The following is a 16,981-nucleotide window of genomic DNA, read 5'->3' on the forward strand; positions in this document are numbered from 1 at the left end:
CCCCTACACACACACACACACACATATCCATACACACACATACACCCCCTACACACACACACACACACACACACACACACAGAGAAAGGAAGAAGAGGGCCGGTGAGCTCAATCCTAGAACCTAGATAGAGGTGGGGGTAAGGAACCAAGTGTACTAAACCCATCCTCTGACCTGTACACACCACAGCAGCAGGCCTGCCCCAAGTAATAAATTAAAAAAAATTATTTTAAAAAGAAAATGAAAAAAGCTCAAGGCTTAGAATGAGGCAGATGGTTCTGGTTCTTACTGAGGACCCCTAAGATTACCTTGAGTTCTTGTGGAAGTGCGAGCCAACGGACTGCAGGGAGGCCGTCTAAAAGCACGGCACTGGCTGCATCATACTGCTGAGCACTAGGGTTGGCGCTGAGATGAAGCTTGTCAGGCTGAAGAGCTCGTCCAAAGAACAAGCTGAAGAAATGATCCAAACGAGGGGTGTTCTCAACCTGGCAAAAGGCACTGAAGAAACGGGCTGGGAGTGAGTGCAACCTGTGGAGAGGTCCATCACCTTCAGCACTAGCTCAAGAGGACTGACTCCATTCCCGCACGCACAGAAGATCTCTGCCTCCCTGTCCCCGTAGGTACAACCACTGTCCTGTGCCTGGAGGAGGGTGCGAAGACATACACTTTCTGTATTTAATGAGAGGACTCGGGAAGAACTGCTGGGCCAACCCAGGGGGCATGTGCACAAGGAAAGGGGCTGAAGCACACATTTCCTTCCTCTACCTTCCCACCATTTACAAGTCCTAGTGTCTTTCAAGGGATGGAGGATAAAAGAGAGAGTCAACTCTGCAGTACAATAGATTTGGCTTTGAATCTTACTAAGGCAGCCGTCATAAGGCCAATCAACGGGCCTCTCTGAATTTTGTTTCCAAGTCAAAACTGGGGTTAATGTGATCCAACTCACCTGCAAATCACCTAAGTACTCAGTACCCACAACCTCATGCGGTGCTTACTACGAGTACACAGGAAACAGAAAATAAGGAGCTAAGCTGTTTTTCTCCTCAATTGAGGGCACAAGCATTGGAGGAAGGGCCAGAGAGGGAGGGAGGGGACTGGAGAGATTAAATAGCTGATTTTAGACACGCAGAAGCGATCCAGCAGTAATCATGCCAAGTTCTCAGAACGGCTCAGAAGATGACACAATGGCTCGTTCGTACCATGCCAAAGTAAAAGTCACTGACTCATCCTGGAAGTATTTCGGCACCTACTTTGTTCCAATCACTGTTCTGTTTGTCGGGAGTGCAGCAATAAAATCAAGACAAAAGACAATGAACTCCTGGGGAGCACACATTCTGATGGAATGAGGCAAGGAGATGATGGGAGTGTGGACGGATTCTATGACTGGTCAGGTGCTTTATTTTAAAGATAGGATCTTATGACATTGCCCAGGCTGGCCTAAACTTGTGAGGTCATGTGTCTCTTCAGCCTCCTGAAGTGCTGGGACTATAGGTATACAACTTCATACCCAGTCAGTTTGCTGTTTTAGAGTAAATGATTAAGAAAGACTTTGAAGACAGGCAATTTAAGTTGATATCCCTGTATGAGGAAGACCCAGCAGGAGGAAAAAGGGAAGAGTCGAGGGTGGGGAAAATTTTGCAATGTGTAAGGCAGGGGCTTGGGTGTAGTTTGGGATCTGATCAGATAGGTAGGTAGGTGGCACCCAGATAACAATGTTGATCATTCAAACTGCTTTATAGAAATTAATTAATGTAGCAAGAATGAAGCAGGCCATTGTAGTGCCATGGAGCAGCTGCTGGGCAGGAAAATGGTAAACAGAGGGAGGAGTGGATGGAGTAGAGATGCATTTTAGACAGGATGGGACTTGCTGATGGATTAGTTGGGGACGGTGAAAAGAAATATAGCTTTAATTTGCTCATAACACTAATAGGAACTAGCTCACAATTTTAAAATGATCACTAAGTCTTTGGACCTTTGAAAAACCTTTTTGAAATCTTTTTATAGAAAAAAACCCTTAATTAAAAATTGCTACAAAATGTCTACTAGTATCTGCTTACATCACTGTTGCTTCTTAAAGAACAGCCATATTCCCATTTGTTTTCGTAGTTTGTCCTTTCGTAATTTTGGCCCAATCGAACAAGGAGAAATCAGTTAAATTTGCTGCCACTACAGAGATACTTTCCTAGCAATAGAACGTGAAATTCAGAGAAACTAGCTCTCTCTGCCCTGAATCTACTCTGTGGACATGCAACAACTTTAGGAGTTTGTCAACATGCATGAAACCCACTGCAGAAAGTTAATTTTTGATAATCTCCCAGTTTGTGGAAACAGCTCAACCAGGGCACAATAAAGCAAAGTTTGCCGCTGTTACATTAACTTTAAAAAGGCAATTAATACCACAATACCACAGTCTCATTCCTCATTGATTAAAATCACATTAAAAAAAAAAAAAGCAAAGGTACTGTGTCTGCATGACCAGCTTATGGCACCTCATTCATTTGGAAGTTTCTGGTGAATAATCAAGTTTGGGAGGGTTGCAGTGGAGAATGTGACAAATAAAATGATTTCCAGATTGATATAATCACAGAAGTTCATCCATGATGCTCTGAGTACTGTGACAATAAAGTTTCACCATAGATAACCAGAGAGACAGACCACCATGCTTGGAAAAATGCATAAGCTGTCTTTCAGTTTCTATTCCAGTATACTCTGGTGTTTAGAGCAGAGGTATCACTTTAGGCCCCAGAGGCACTAGAACCTGTGGAAATTCCACTGGAGAAAAATGCTTCCCATTCATAATTCTGTACATTCAAATAATTAGCTCAATTTTTCCCTTTCAAATCAAGAAATACACATCACGTTATAAGTGATAAATACATCTGATAATGTAAGATAGTAAGATAATATGATAAATACGTATCACCTTATAAGTGATAAATACATATGATAATGTAAGATAGTAAGATAACATGATAAATACGTATCACATTATAAGGTTTAAAACCAAGGAGCACCAACAACTGGCCAAAGTGCCAAGAATAAGTGATGGTTGGGTGCTTGACCCTAAGTGGGACATCTAGATCACACCCAGGGCTTAGCATCAAAGGAGAAAAGGCAAGAGTCAGAGGGTGTGGAGGGAGACACGAACAAAAAGATGCCTTCTGGATGAACAGGGCCACTGTACTTGTGAACTCACCACAGCTGTGGCTGTCTGAACAAGACCTGTACAAGACTGAGTTCACGAACATTTCATCCCGGATGGGGAGCGGCCCATGACCGACTATTGGCACTTAATGGTTTCTTCAGTGGTGGAGCCACTGGAAAGTTGCCCATGCTCTAGTAAATAATGCCTGGCAATGCTCATGCAGCAACCCCTATGAACTCAGTGGTCACAGGACACATGAACACGTGTGTCGGTAATGAAGAGTTAGCACAACTAAAATTCACTATACAAACTTATGAACCTGGCGAAGGATAAAAAATGGAAAAAGACAAAAAAAAAAATGGAAAAAGACAAGCAGAAAGTATGCCTGAAATGGACATGCATATTCATGTTTTCTGGAGAATACACGAAGGAATACACATGGCACCTAAACATTCCATACGGTGCATCTGATTTCTACTAAATGTGCTTCGTTTGTTTTGTTTTTTGAGGCACGATCTGTAACTCAGAGTGGCCTTGAAACTCCTATGTAGCCTAGGCCTGCCTCATACTTACAGTAATCCTCCTGCCTCAAATTCTCAAATGCCGAGACTACAGATGTGAGCTACTATACCCAGCTAAATGCACATTTTTTTAAAAAAAGATTTATTTATTATATGTATAGTATTCTGCCTGCATGTATGCCTGCAGGCCAGAAGAGGGCACCAGATCTCATTACAGATGGCTGTGAGCTACCTTGTGGTTGCTGGGAACTGAACTCAGGACCTCTGGAAGAGCAGCCAGTGCTCTTAACCTCTGGGCCATCTCTCCAGCCCCTAAATGCACATTTTTAATTAAATTTTTTTGAATAAAGAAACATTTTAGGATAGTGAAATAGCAAAGAAAACACAAACTTTTACTTAAAATCTTAATCTTCTCTGTATTCTACATAGAAATGCTATATTTACCTCTAAGGAAATGAACAAGTATGTTCTGGTTTATATATTGTAATATAAAACTTGTAGTAATCACTATATCTTGTACTAATTAGCAATTTTCATGAATTTCCATATGGTATATACTGGAATATAATATGGAAGTAATAATAGCATCATAGCTTCACAAAAAGCCAGGTATGAGGTTCATATCTACAGTCCCAGCACCTGGGAAGCTGAGGTAGTAGGATCATGAGTTCTAGCCATCCCAGGCTACATAGCAAGGCCCAGGCAAGTCTGAGGTACACAGTGAGATTCTGTCTCAAAAAATTAATTCATAACTGAATTTAGTAAAAATTAAGAAAGGGAAAAAAAAAAGAAAGAAAACATGAGGAAATTGTCACAAGGAAAAGAATGAACCAAACAACTTGCTTTCAAGCAAGAGCCACTGTCAAAGCACAGAGGAAGACACAGAACCATGACTTGACACTTGAGACAGAGTCCAGCCAAACACTTACCTGTCTAAAGAACCATACATGAACTTCAGGGTTTGGGCAGCATCTTCTATCATGTTCCTCAGCCGGGGAAGAGGAATTCTTAAAACAAAAAAAATGCTGTTACTCATTCACAACATAACCCAATGAGACAGACCCCAAAGAAGCAAGATGTCCTTACCTTTACACATTGGTACAATTTAGTCAGCTGTGGGCAGAGCTGTAAAAACTGCTCACCCAACTAGTGAATGGTCACCCTAAGGCAGGAAGTCACTTCAGTATTGCAACATCACTGTTTTACTATAGATATTGAACACCTGGGTAAGACACCCTGTGCTAAGTCTTGACTCCCTCCAATTCTCCAGCATGAACAAACTTGTAGGCATATGTAGTGGTCTGAAAGAAAACTGCCCCCATACAGAGTGGCACTATTATGAGTTGTGGCCTTGTTGGAGTAGGTGTGGCCTTGTTGGAGGAAGTATGGCTTTGATGGAGGAAGTATGTCACTGTGGAGGCAGGCTTTGAGATCTCATATTTGCTCAAGCCATGCTTAAAGTGACAGTTTACTTCCTGTTGCCTGTGGATCAAGATGTAGACCTCTCAGCTCCTTCTCCAGCATCATGTCTGCCTGTATGCTTCCATGACAATAATGGACTAAACCTCTGAAACTGTCAGCCAGCCCCAATTAAATGTTTTCCTTTATAAAAGCTGTGGTGGTCATTGTGCCTCTTCACAGTAATAGAAACCCTAAGACAAAAATTGGTACCAGGGACTGGGGTATTGCTGTGATAAGCCTAACCATGTTTTTGGGACTTTGGATTAGCAAAGCAATGGAATGCTTTAAGTGCTGCTTAATGGGCCACACTAGTAGGAGCATGGAAAACAGAGGTGATCTAAACTGTAGGGTCTGGCTCAAGAGGTTTTAGAGGAGAAGAATTTTAGTATGCTGCCTAGAGATCACTCTTGTGATACTTTGGTGAGGAAAGTGGCTGCCTTTTGCCCTTGTCAGAAAAATCTGCCTGAGGCTAAACTGAAAAGTTTTGGATTAATTCCTTTGGCAGAAGAAATCTCAAAAGAACCTAGCACAGGCTCAGTTGTGAGGTTACTAGTGTTGACTCTTAGGAAGATATATAATGAAAAGGAGAAACCGAGAAAGGAAAAATACAAAATGTAAAATTTGAGGAGGAACAGAGTACCAGGAAGTAGAATGGAACTAAATCCTGTGCTCAAGAAGATAAACAGATTAAGAAATGGAATAAAAGGAGCAGTGATCTCAGGGCAAGACCCCACCCAGTTATTCTTGCAACTTGTCAAAAGGAATTAAAGAATACCTTAGGTCCAGGAATGGTGATACATGTCTTTAATCCCAGCACTCTGAAGACAGAAGCAAGCAGATCTCTAAGTTCAAAGCCAGTCTGGTCTACACAGCAAGATTCAGAACAGTCAAGTTTAGGCAGTAAAGGAACCCATTGAAAACAGAAAGCTGGCAAAGATATAATTGAATGAGGGGGCCATGTTCCAGCCCCAGCAAGCAGCAGAACTTAGCAGCTTTTGGCCCCTTGGTTCTGGCTTTAGAGTCAAGGGTAGAAGAAAGGGGTTATAGAATCTTCCTCCACTAAGGAAAGCCACTGAGGCCAGGTATGTGTCAGGATTTGTCCCTGAATGGAGGCCCAGAGAGGCCATTGTGTGAAGCTGTGAAGGTAATACCTGGATTACCTTGAAGACCCAAGATGTTGGAGATGCCAGAGCTATGGGATACCAGCTAAGGAGAGCTACTAACAGGGAATGGAACCAGCCCAAGAGAAAGAAGTGTGTTGCAGTCAACAAAGCTGAAAGGAGCTGGAGATCTGAAAAGCATTTTGACATCAGACATGGAGATGCAGAGTTTGGAGTTTGCCCAGCTGGTTTTTGGTCTTGCTTTAGTCTAGTATTCCTCGCTATTCTCACTTCCCTGTGTTTTGGAATGGTAATGAACATCCTGTGCTGTTGTTGGAAGTATGTGAAGTATGTGATCTGCTTTTTGATTTTGATTTTTACAGGGGAATTACAGTTAAGAGATTACCATGTGTCTCAAAAGACTTTGGAACAAGTTCGAGACTGTTATAGACTATGAGGACTTTTGAGGTTGGAGCGAATGCTACCTCTGTGTTGTTTGCTGTGACAGTCCCAAAGAACACAGGTAACGACTTCCCCAGCGCAGCACCTTGGGATCGTGAAACCATCCCGAGGAGTTTGCTTTTTGATGAAAGTGGCATAATTTTAATGAGACAGGCTTTGTTACCATTATTTTACTTTTTTTTTGTTGCTGTTGTTACCATAGTTTCAGAAATGTTTTTTAAAGGCAAACAAAAAAATCTCAACTCACTCTTCAGCAGGCAGGCCAATTAACAACAACTTGTCAGATTCTTTCAAGAAGGCAACATGAATTTGTTTCCCATTTAAATGGAGGGATGAGCTAAGAAAAACATAAATTCAAGATGTGGTTAGAATATCTTTTATGAAGTTATAAAAATATCCTTAAAAGGTTACACATGGTATAATTTAAGAACTGAATTGCTTAATAAGCAAATTTCTTGGCACATACCTAACTACCACACAAAAAAGGCAAGGGTTATATAACAACAAAAATAAATTTGGAATTATCTCCAAACCCCCAGGACACATAAAAGTAAAATCATTACATGCCTACAATCCTGCTCTCAGGAGGCTGAGGCAGAAAAATTGCTGTGAGTTTGAAACCAGCTTGAGTAACACAGTTCTAGGACAGCAGGGCTACACAGTGAGACCCCCCCTCTCTCAAATTGGGGTGTGTGTGAAATGTTTTGTTGACATTAAGTAGCTGCACACAGTTTAGTTTTTTAAATGAATGTTTCCATCCTTGCTCACTAATTCCATAGAGACTTTGTGATTGCCCATGTATGGACATGATCACTAAGGAGATTACAAAGAAAAGAAAACAGTGATTCTAGTTAAAAAACGACAACCTGACAATATGAGATGCAGCCATAGAAGCAAGCGATGGAACCTGAGTCATATGCACATCTTCCTCAATGGAACTCCAGGACGGGGCATGTGCACAGCGTGTGATGGTTACAGAGTGAGTGCTTCTATCAGCTGTCAGTGTGTACATTTCATGCATGTGCAGTTTATTCTTAATTATACTTCATGCAGCTGTAAACAATTAGATACCTCTCAAAAGAAATACAACAACCAACTATGGAAATATAGAGAACACAAGTGTGTGCCACTTTAAATATGAACTACTAAACAGATGTTTTTCCAAACGATATTATTTTTATCTTAAAGTTTAAAAGCACATACACTTTTAGGCAAGTATTAGCCTCTTTTCTATCATACCAGCATTATTACAATTTTTAGAAAAGAACATGCAACAAGACACACATATTGTTAAGGAACTCTGAAAGTACATTTCACATTTATTGTTTCCTCAGAAAGGTATTCCCAGCTGTCCTTATTGCTTGCATATGGTTACCTCGTGTCTTATCATAACTGATGAGATCTAACTATTAAGTTAGTTAACTACCTGTCCTTATTGCTTGCATATGGTTACCTCGTGTCTTATCATCACTGGTGAGATCTAACTATTAAATAAAATAGCATCTATCCTATAGAGCAGAGAAAAACAAAGAACAAACCTACAGAAAAAGATTAAAATTAAAACAAAACCCAAACAAAAAACAAACGAAAGATTAAAGCATTACTCTAGGGGTAGAGTGATGGCTTGGTAGTTAAGAACATGAGATGCTCTTCCAGAAGACAAGTTTTGTTCCCAGCACCCATGTCAGGTACACATGGGTGTCTGTAACTCCAGCTTCAGGGAATTTGATGCCTCTGGCTTCTGTAGGCACCTACACTCATGTTCACAAACCACCCCTACTCACACACACACACAATTAAAACCACATTTTTAAAAAACAAATGAGCATTCATCTTACGATTCCATTCATTTGGAATGTCTACTGCAGGGATCTCTCCCAGGCAAGGCTAGCAAGCCAGTGGAGTCTGGGGCTTGAGCTGTGGTGTCCAGGCTGACAGTTAAGGGGCACATGGTTCCTTTTTAAGGTGGTAAAAATGTTCTGACATTGACCATGGCCAATCTATGAATACAGCTGAAACTATTTACTTGTCTACTTTTCAAAAACAGACTTATTTGTTTTTATTTTATGTGTATGGTTATCTTGCCTCCATGTATGCCTGTACCATGTGCATTCCTGGTAGCCACAGAGGCCATAAGAGGGCGCTAGATCCCCTGGAACTGAAATTACAGAGGGTTTGGGATACCATGTGAATGCTGGAAACCAAACCTAGGTCCTCTGGAAGAACAGCCAGTGTTCTTAACCTCTGAGCCATCTCCCACCCCCTACTTGTACACTTTTTTTTTTTTTTTTTTTTTTTTTTGGTTTTTCGAGACAGGGTTTTTCTGTGTAGCTTTGGTGCCTGTCCTGGATCTTGCTCTGTAGATCAGGCTGGCCTTGAACTCACAGAGATCTGCCTGGCTCTGCCTCCCGAGTGCTGGGATTAAAGGAGTGCGCCACCACCACCCAGCTACTTGTACATTTTTAAGAATGGGCAAATTGAATGGTTTATGGACTATAGTTAAACAAAGCTGTTAAAATATTAAAGAGAGAATGGGGTCATAGCTCAGTGGTATACAGCACATAATTGACAGGTATGAGTCCCTTGTTTTGATCCACTGCAATGAATGAATGAATGAATGAATGACCAACAAGCTGCTTTTATAAATACAAATTTATATATGAAATGAAGCCTCAAGTACCACTGTCTTCAAATATATAATCAATATATCTACATATTAAAAAGTCAGAGCATTATGTCTAACTTTTATTTAGGGAAACAAGTAAATTCTTCCCATTATTTTACACACCCCACACCTTCTAAAATTTTTAAGTGTAATTTTTACCAGGAGATGGGAAAACAAAAGTTAAAATCTGGGAACTCCAACTTCATATTGTATCAGTAATATGGGATCTGTTAAAACTCGATATAAACTTTTTTCATGAATTTTAGATTACTGAAATATTAAAGTAGAAAAATAGTAATAATTTATTTTACGAGAAAACAAATTCAAAAGCTCTGAGCTCTTCATCCCGTAACTTAGCCATGGCATCAGTCAGGCCTGACAACCCGTGTGTGTGGGGTGGGTTCTTTCCATGGCTGAGGTTCCCTCCCTCTCCTTTCTTCCTCCCCTCGTGCTAGAGATGGAGCCAAGGCCACGGGCAGGGTGCTGACTGACCGACAGTTCCACCACTGTGCAGGACAACCCCATTCTGACTTTGCCCTTTCATCACTAAATAAACTTCACATGACACTGAATTCTGAACATCCCTCCTACAGAACAGCCTATATTTCTCTTTCATTACTGTAAAATCAGAGTATTTTCTAAGCATGGGAAAAATTTAGCATATTACTTAGTGAGCTGACAATCATAAGAGAAACATAAGGAAGTCAAGATACATAACAATGCCATGTTTGAAAGATAACTCTTTTAAAGTAATACATGAATGTGTGTGTGTGTGTGTGTGTGTGTGTGTGTGTGTGTGTGTGTTGTACACGTGTGCACGTGGCATGTGCACCACAGCTTGAGTGTGGAGGTTGGGAGACAACTTGTAGGAGTCTGTTCTCTCAATCCACCATCTGGTCCCAGGAACTGAACCCAGGTTGACAGACTTGACAGTAAGCACCTTTACCCTTGAGCCATCTTGCCAACTCAAAGAGGACATTGTCATAAAGAATTGTAACTATGGGTCAACAGCCCACTCTGTTAATGAAATGATCCTGGCAAATCCCAGACTTTCAACTGAATTAGAAACATACACTCCATACAAAATCAATGTTTAGCTGAAACAGACGCCCAGCAGTGGACAATGCCACAGACAGGAACAGGTCTATCATAGACAACTATGTCAGTGAAGAAAGAGGGAAACATTGTTACCTAGTAACTTGCGTCCCAGTTACACTTTCCAGCATGTCACAGAGTGTGAGAAAAATCCCCCTCACACTCTTGAGTTTCTGAGAGGCTTCGGATACTGGGTAATGGTACAGAATTTCCTGCTGTGAGGGAAAGAACAGATGATGAGCTCTCAGATGCTCCAACCAACATTTGTCCTGAAGGTTCAGACTTTGTATGGAGAACAAAACAGGAATCCTTTCAGCTTTAGTCAAAGTTTCTTTCAAACCCAAGGACAGAACTATGCCTGGAATGTTAACACTTCAACAAGCATTTCAAATGCCACGCTGGCCAGGAGACAGATCTACACAATTACAAATAGTATTGATTTCAAACAGTGTTTTAAGCTTTTATCTCCATGTGTTACTCCTAGGAGTCTTTAATTTCTGTCACACTGAATCTTAAAAGATAATCATTATTTTGGTGATATTATTAAACATTTACAAAGTGAGAATACAAAACTGAAGAAGTACAAATAGGAAGAAAAAGAAGTATCACAAGATCATAAAATCTCTAACCTAAATATGGGAGGGCTTAAACAGCATAAATTAATCTATAAGAAAGGGCATGTTTTATTTTAAATTGTGGAAAATGCAAATTTACATGGTAATTTAGAAAATGGTTAATATTCTCCCGTTTTCAGTAAGACCCTGATTCTAGGAAACAGAGAGCTGCAGTATGCTGACGCTCCTAAGACACGGGCAGCTTGAGCCTCCCTCTCTGCTGATACTTAGGCAACATTGGTTCTTCTCACACTGCAAATTAAAACTTCTAGATAGAAAGCATGAAGAACTCAGAGTAACTTCTAATTGCTCCAATGGTTATAATTGCTATAACAAAAGTCCAGACTCCTCGAGTATTATACTGGCTTAGCTTTTCCTTGGTTCTGTCTCTAATGTTAAACATCTATATGCCACATTGTTATGTGGCAAGATGTCCATGTATTCACAATTTTTACATCATCACAGATATGATGATAATACACTGTGCCACCTACTTTTTGTACTTATTAAAACCATCTAATATATGTAAATTATTCAATATATGCTATGGGATATGTTTCCCAAATACACTGCATAATGATTCAAATTTTATTGCAATTTTCATTGTGAAAATAGCTATAGAGTATTTTATTACTTATCTCTAGAAATTAAGTCAAACATGAATTAAAATCTTCTGTGAAGTTGACTTAATAAATTTAAACCTTCTCCAACAAACCTTCCATTCTATTTTGTCAAAATACCAAACGCTGTTTTAAACTGTCTTTGATTAGCTTTTTAGAAGTCTTCATCTTGTGGTCCTTGCATTCCAAATCTTGTAATTTGAAGACAAGCTCTGTATCAATTATGTAACTCTCAGAGAAAGAAATGACCCTATGACACTTCGTTGTAAAGTAACATAGTAGAAAAAAAAGGCCATTTAAGGAAGTCTCCATAGGAGTCTTAAAATCCTTGGTATTGAGGGGCTGGCAAGATTTGCAGCGCCCAGCCAATTTAATTGGCTGTATTTTTAAAGCCCTTGTTAGTAGCTTGCACTTACAGAAGCTTCCACTCTGTGTGGTAAGAATAAAGAGCCTCTCCTAATTATGATACTGCTACAGAACTGGCCACAGACAGCAACCTGTTTATTTGTGAGGCATTCACACACTTTCCCAGGGAAAGTCAGGCACAATGACATGTGGGCTAGAAAGGTTCAAGACAGTACTCCCAAACTTGGGAGGTTTAAAAAATAAATGCTTAAATGTCTCATTTGTTCTAAAGATACAAGGAGCCAGCAAGGTATACGAAATTAGAATTATTACCACTGGATATCTATGCATTTTCCAGAACACAAAAAATGCTAAGCAGTACATATACAATTAACCAAATGTTTACCATTTGAATTTTTATTAAACAGACAGAAAACGACACACCTCATATTACAGACCGCAAAAGGAAGCTTTTGGGGTCTCATTCCCTACCACTTAGAAGAGCTGAAAAGTGCATGCACTTTTCTCTTATATGTTTTAAAACTGGTGATATAAAGTATCTACTACACCCAGCATAACATACTATAAAGAGAACACCGATACGAGACAGCTAATTCCCTTCTGTTCCTTCTTGAAGTCTGAATGTGCTGGAAGGATGGAAGGTCCCCCTCCTGCTGCAGCATACGTGAGCAGACACTCACCTCCTCCTTGGACACCTCTGACTGGAGCTGCAGGGTGAGGTACATGATGATGTGTGGGGTGCCCAGGATACTGTGCTGGATGCCTTCAGCCTCCGACCCACAGAGAAGTTTCACCAAATCATTCGTGCTTGACTGGGTCTTTTTCTTTTTTGGTTGGGTTGTTTCCTTTTTCACAGCATATGCATTTTCAAATGTCAGCTTCACCTGAAAAAAATAAAACAAAATGTTTGATTTTTCCACCAGGCAAACATCAGGTGCGTTTTGTTTTGTTTGTTTGTTTTTAAAAAACAAAGAAAGACATGTGCTGACACGTATAGTCAGGAGTGCACATGATGGAGATGGCACCTCAGAGCCAGGGCTAATGGTGAGAACAGTGAGTTCACTTGTATCTGTATCTAGCTCTTTACACAGTGGTGGGTACATTATATGTATGTTTATATGTATGTATATATAATCACAAATGTTTACTGAGTGAAAAGTACAATGCTCCATACTAAAGTTCATTCATGACTACTTAAAGAAGGACCACAGAAGAGCAGAAATCCCTACCATTTGAGTGTAGAATAGGGTCACTGCACATCTTCAATGCTAATAGCACTGACTCGTCAAAGGAAGCTAAGAGAGAGACTGGGGGTCAAGGGCAATCTCACACATGGGCGCTGCCTTTCCTTCCAAGTGGGACAGGTTTCAAATACTCTTCTCTCAGACAGTCTTTGTAACCCTGTAAGGAAGGGCCAAATATAGTGCCACCAAACCAACAACCGTTGGCATTTGGGACACTGCACCACCGGGAGGATTATCGGTCAGTTTCATCAGGATAGTTCTAATTTCACAGCCTGAAGTCAAGATTGGTCAGGATCCAGAATGCGGCTGTTTTCCAGGTGCCAAAAGGCACCTTCCACCTCTCAGGTACCCCTCCTTGAAAACAGAGACACTTACCCGGTGCCAGCTGCCCAGAGACAACCCACTCATTTCAAAGATGCACCAGCGTGAGCATATAATGAATGCTGGATAATGAAGGCATCGTCATAAGATCGGTAGCCACACAGTGCTCCAGATGTTTATATTTTTAAAAGAGCCGACCTACACTTACCTTCCCATAAGTTGTATTATGTCAGGTATTTGGTCCCAACTATGAGATAAGTAACAAATACACCTGAGCACAGACTAGAACCTCTAAAACCACAGGCCCAGATAAACTTTTTCTTGTAGGTCAGCTACTTTAGATAGTTCTTACGGGGCAGATGCTAACTGACATGGAGCAAAGAGAGGGTTTTAAAATTGTCTGGATGTACATGTTGTTAGGAAAGATGAAGTGGGCCAAGGCTAACAGAACTTACAGAGAGAGCAGGAAGGGGAAAACGTCAAATGAGAAGGCCCAGTGTCTACAGAATTTTCTTTACATGTTTTCTGTAAACACAGTATGGAAACGTGGGCCCTTGGTATCTGGAGACTGTGTCCAAAAAGGCTGAGTAGAAAATTAATGTATTGCTAGAGAAAGAGAGAAAAAAACTAAACAAAAATTGAAAATAAAAAAAACCCTATGTAAGAATGATATGAAAATCAACATATAATTAAAGTAAAAAAGAGCTGAAAGCCTATGGTTTTAGAAATCATCATCTTAGCCCTGAAAATGAATATTCAGGGCCTGTGAGATGGTTCTGTGGGTAGGGCATTTGCCTGCCGGCCTGATGACCTGCGTTTGATCCTTGAGACCACATGACAGCAGGAGGGCCAAGTCCTTCAAGTTGTCCTCTGACCGCTCACAAGAGTGTACGACAAATAAGTGTTACAAAAAGAAGTCTTGGTGTGAGGTTCTGACACAAACAGGCCACACAAGTCAGCAGTATTTAGTGTGAAAGATGGTGGTTACTCTGGGGGGGGAGGGGTAGGAGGATGCACAGAAAGGGACGTCAGAGAAAGAGCCATGGCTCATACCATGGAGGGCATCTTCTCTGGCTGACGTTCTTGTGGTTGGGAAGGTTTAAAGATTGGGTGGGACTCCCCCAAAAATGACAAAATTGAAATGAGTTGATAAACTGAAAGATTTGGAAATTATACTTGAGAGGTAGCAAAGATGTAAAATTTGATACTACTTTGCTATGCTCATGGACAACGATGTGTGTGCTTTAAAACTAATTTTAATAGTATATTTTGCAAATGCCATTACCTACGTTCTGGTGCAAAGACCTTTCACCTTGCCACAACACAAACCCAAATAAAAACACACCCTACGAAATTGTTCATTAAGATTCTTCAAGGAACTGTTTTAGCACCATTTTGAATTTAAGAAAAGTTGGTTCCATCATAAGAAGATAATTATACTTCAGAAAGACATTTCTGAAGTCCTATATAATAAGCAACTATAAATGCTGAGTTCAGTTGCCTTGACAACATAAGGTATAAGACATAACTAAATAAAGAGATGAGCACTATTTTTAAAAAAGATTGATAGACATAAGTATTAAGGGTACTACGTGGCTATAGGGATAAACTTTTACTAAGCAATATCTAATAAGTCTTGTTTTAATGCCTTTTAGTTTCCTGTTGTTCTTCCACAGTCTTTAACATGCAAGGAAGCTCACGATTCCACATCTCCTGCCCCCTCCCTTGTGCAGCCTGCCCAACCTATCCTCACCCCTTCCAGGTTCAGGAATGATGCCCTGGTTCCCTCAGGTCCAGGGACGTGACTTCTATAACCCATCACCTCCAAGGTCGTGTGGCTTTGGTTATCTCCTCCCCAAGTCTGTCTTCAAGCTGCGCTATGTAAGAAGCAATTCATCTTCATCAGACAAACCCCCTCCCCACTTCAGCTGGAACCCTCTCCACAGGGGCACACTGTGGGGCTGTGAGGACCCGATGCCATGGCAGAGCTGGCCTGCCTTGCACCTGTGAATCAGCCACAGTCTTTGTCACTCTGGGCTGCTCTCTGCTGCCTTATCCTTTCTCTTCCAGCTGGCAAGTGGCAGGGGCTTTCAAAACGCTTCATGAGTAATGCTCAAGGAATTAGTCTAATTGGCTCAGCGAATTTTCTTTCCTCCAGCCTCTTCTCCTTTTGGACAATCTCAATGAGTTGCTTAAGGTAAAGCTTGGAAAGTTCTTTGGTCTCTAAATCTGAAATACTTCAAAATTTCAGGTTTTCTGAGCATCCGTCAGTGTGGTGTTTTTAAAGTTTCAGATTTTTGAGTATTTAGGGTTTCAGGTTGTTCTGCATTGGGAGGTTCAACCATGCAACAATTCCAAGTTGAATCAATTTCTATTCCTCTCTCTCCCCTCCCTTCTCTCTCTTCCTCTCCTCTCCTCTCCCTCCCCTTCTTCCCGACCCAGCACTCACCTACTCACTTCTGGTTGCAAGCATTCTGAGTAAGGGATACTCAGCCTATACTACTATCTAACAAATTCTAAGCCCAGATTTCTCCAGTTATCTAATACAGCTGTTCCTCCTGCAATCCAGAAGCAGTCAAGGACTGCCTGCTGCATCTGCTGCAGTCTGTGGTGGTTTGAATGTAATTGACCCCCATAAGCTCACAGGGAGTGGCACTATTAGGAGATGCAGCTTTGCTGGAGTAGTTGTGGCCTTGTTGGAGGAAGTGTGTCACTGTGGGGCAGGCTTGAGGTCTCATATATGTTCAAGCCACACCCAGTGTCTCAGTTTACTTCCTGTTGCCTGCCAATCAAGATGTAGGACTCTCAGCTCCAGCACCATGTCTGCCTGCATGCCGCCATATACCATTATGATGACAATGGACTAAGCTTCTGAAACTGTAAGCCAGCCTCAATGAAATGTTTTCCTTTATAAGAGTTGCCCGGGTTGTGGTGTCTCTTCACAGCAATAGAAATCCCAAGTAAGACACAGTCACACACTGTTCTGAAATATTTTCCTTTATAAGAGTTGCTGGGGTCATGGTGTCTCTTCACAGCAATAGAAATCCCAAGTAAGACACAGTCACACACTGTTCAGTCTGTCTTAATGTGTAGGAGTTCTCTAGCCTCTTTTTCCTGATACGCGCATGTGCATGCGTGCGTGCGTGTGCGTGCGTGTGTGTGTGTGTGTGTGTGTGTGTGTGTGTGTGTGTGTGCTGGACTTTGTAAGGTGTGTGTGTGTGTGTGTGTGTGTGTGTGTGTGTGTGTGTGCTGGACTTCGTAACCCAGGGCCTTGCACATGCTAAGCACACACTCTACCATTATTCCACAAACCAACACCCTCATGCTACTAAGACTTTTGAAGCATCTATAAAAAAAATAAAAATAAAA

General features: G+C 41.0%; 1 protein-coding gene across 2 annotated transcripts in view; it reads right to left on the bottom strand.

The window, feature by feature from the left end:
• The window catches only part of Intu (inturned planar cell polarity protein), a 73,342-nt gene that overhangs the window by 21,610 nt on the left and 34,751 nt on the right, over positions 1-16,981 (bottom strand). For both annotated transcript variants that reach the window (XM_059265182.1, XM_059265181.1), the window contains exons 4-8: positions 12,728-12,931; positions 10,544-10,662; positions 6,935-7,024; positions 4,594-4,671; positions 307-496 (exon numbers count right to left, since the gene is read on the bottom strand). In XM_059265182.1, coding sequence (XP_059121165.1) covers positions 307-496; positions 4,594-4,671; positions 6,935-7,024; positions 10,544-10,662; positions 12,728-12,931 — 681 coding nt within the window. The remainder of the gene's footprint in view (positions 1-306; positions 497-4,593; positions 4,672-6,934; positions 7,025-10,543; positions 10,663-12,727; positions 12,932-16,981) is intronic.

This window comes from Peromyscus eremicus, chromosome 6 (assembly GCF_949786415.1).
Source record: "Peromyscus eremicus chromosome 6, PerEre_H2_v1, whole genome shotgun sequence".
Classification (NCBI taxonomy): domain Eukaryota; kingdom Metazoa; phylum Chordata; class Mammalia; order Rodentia; family Cricetidae; genus Peromyscus; species Peromyscus eremicus.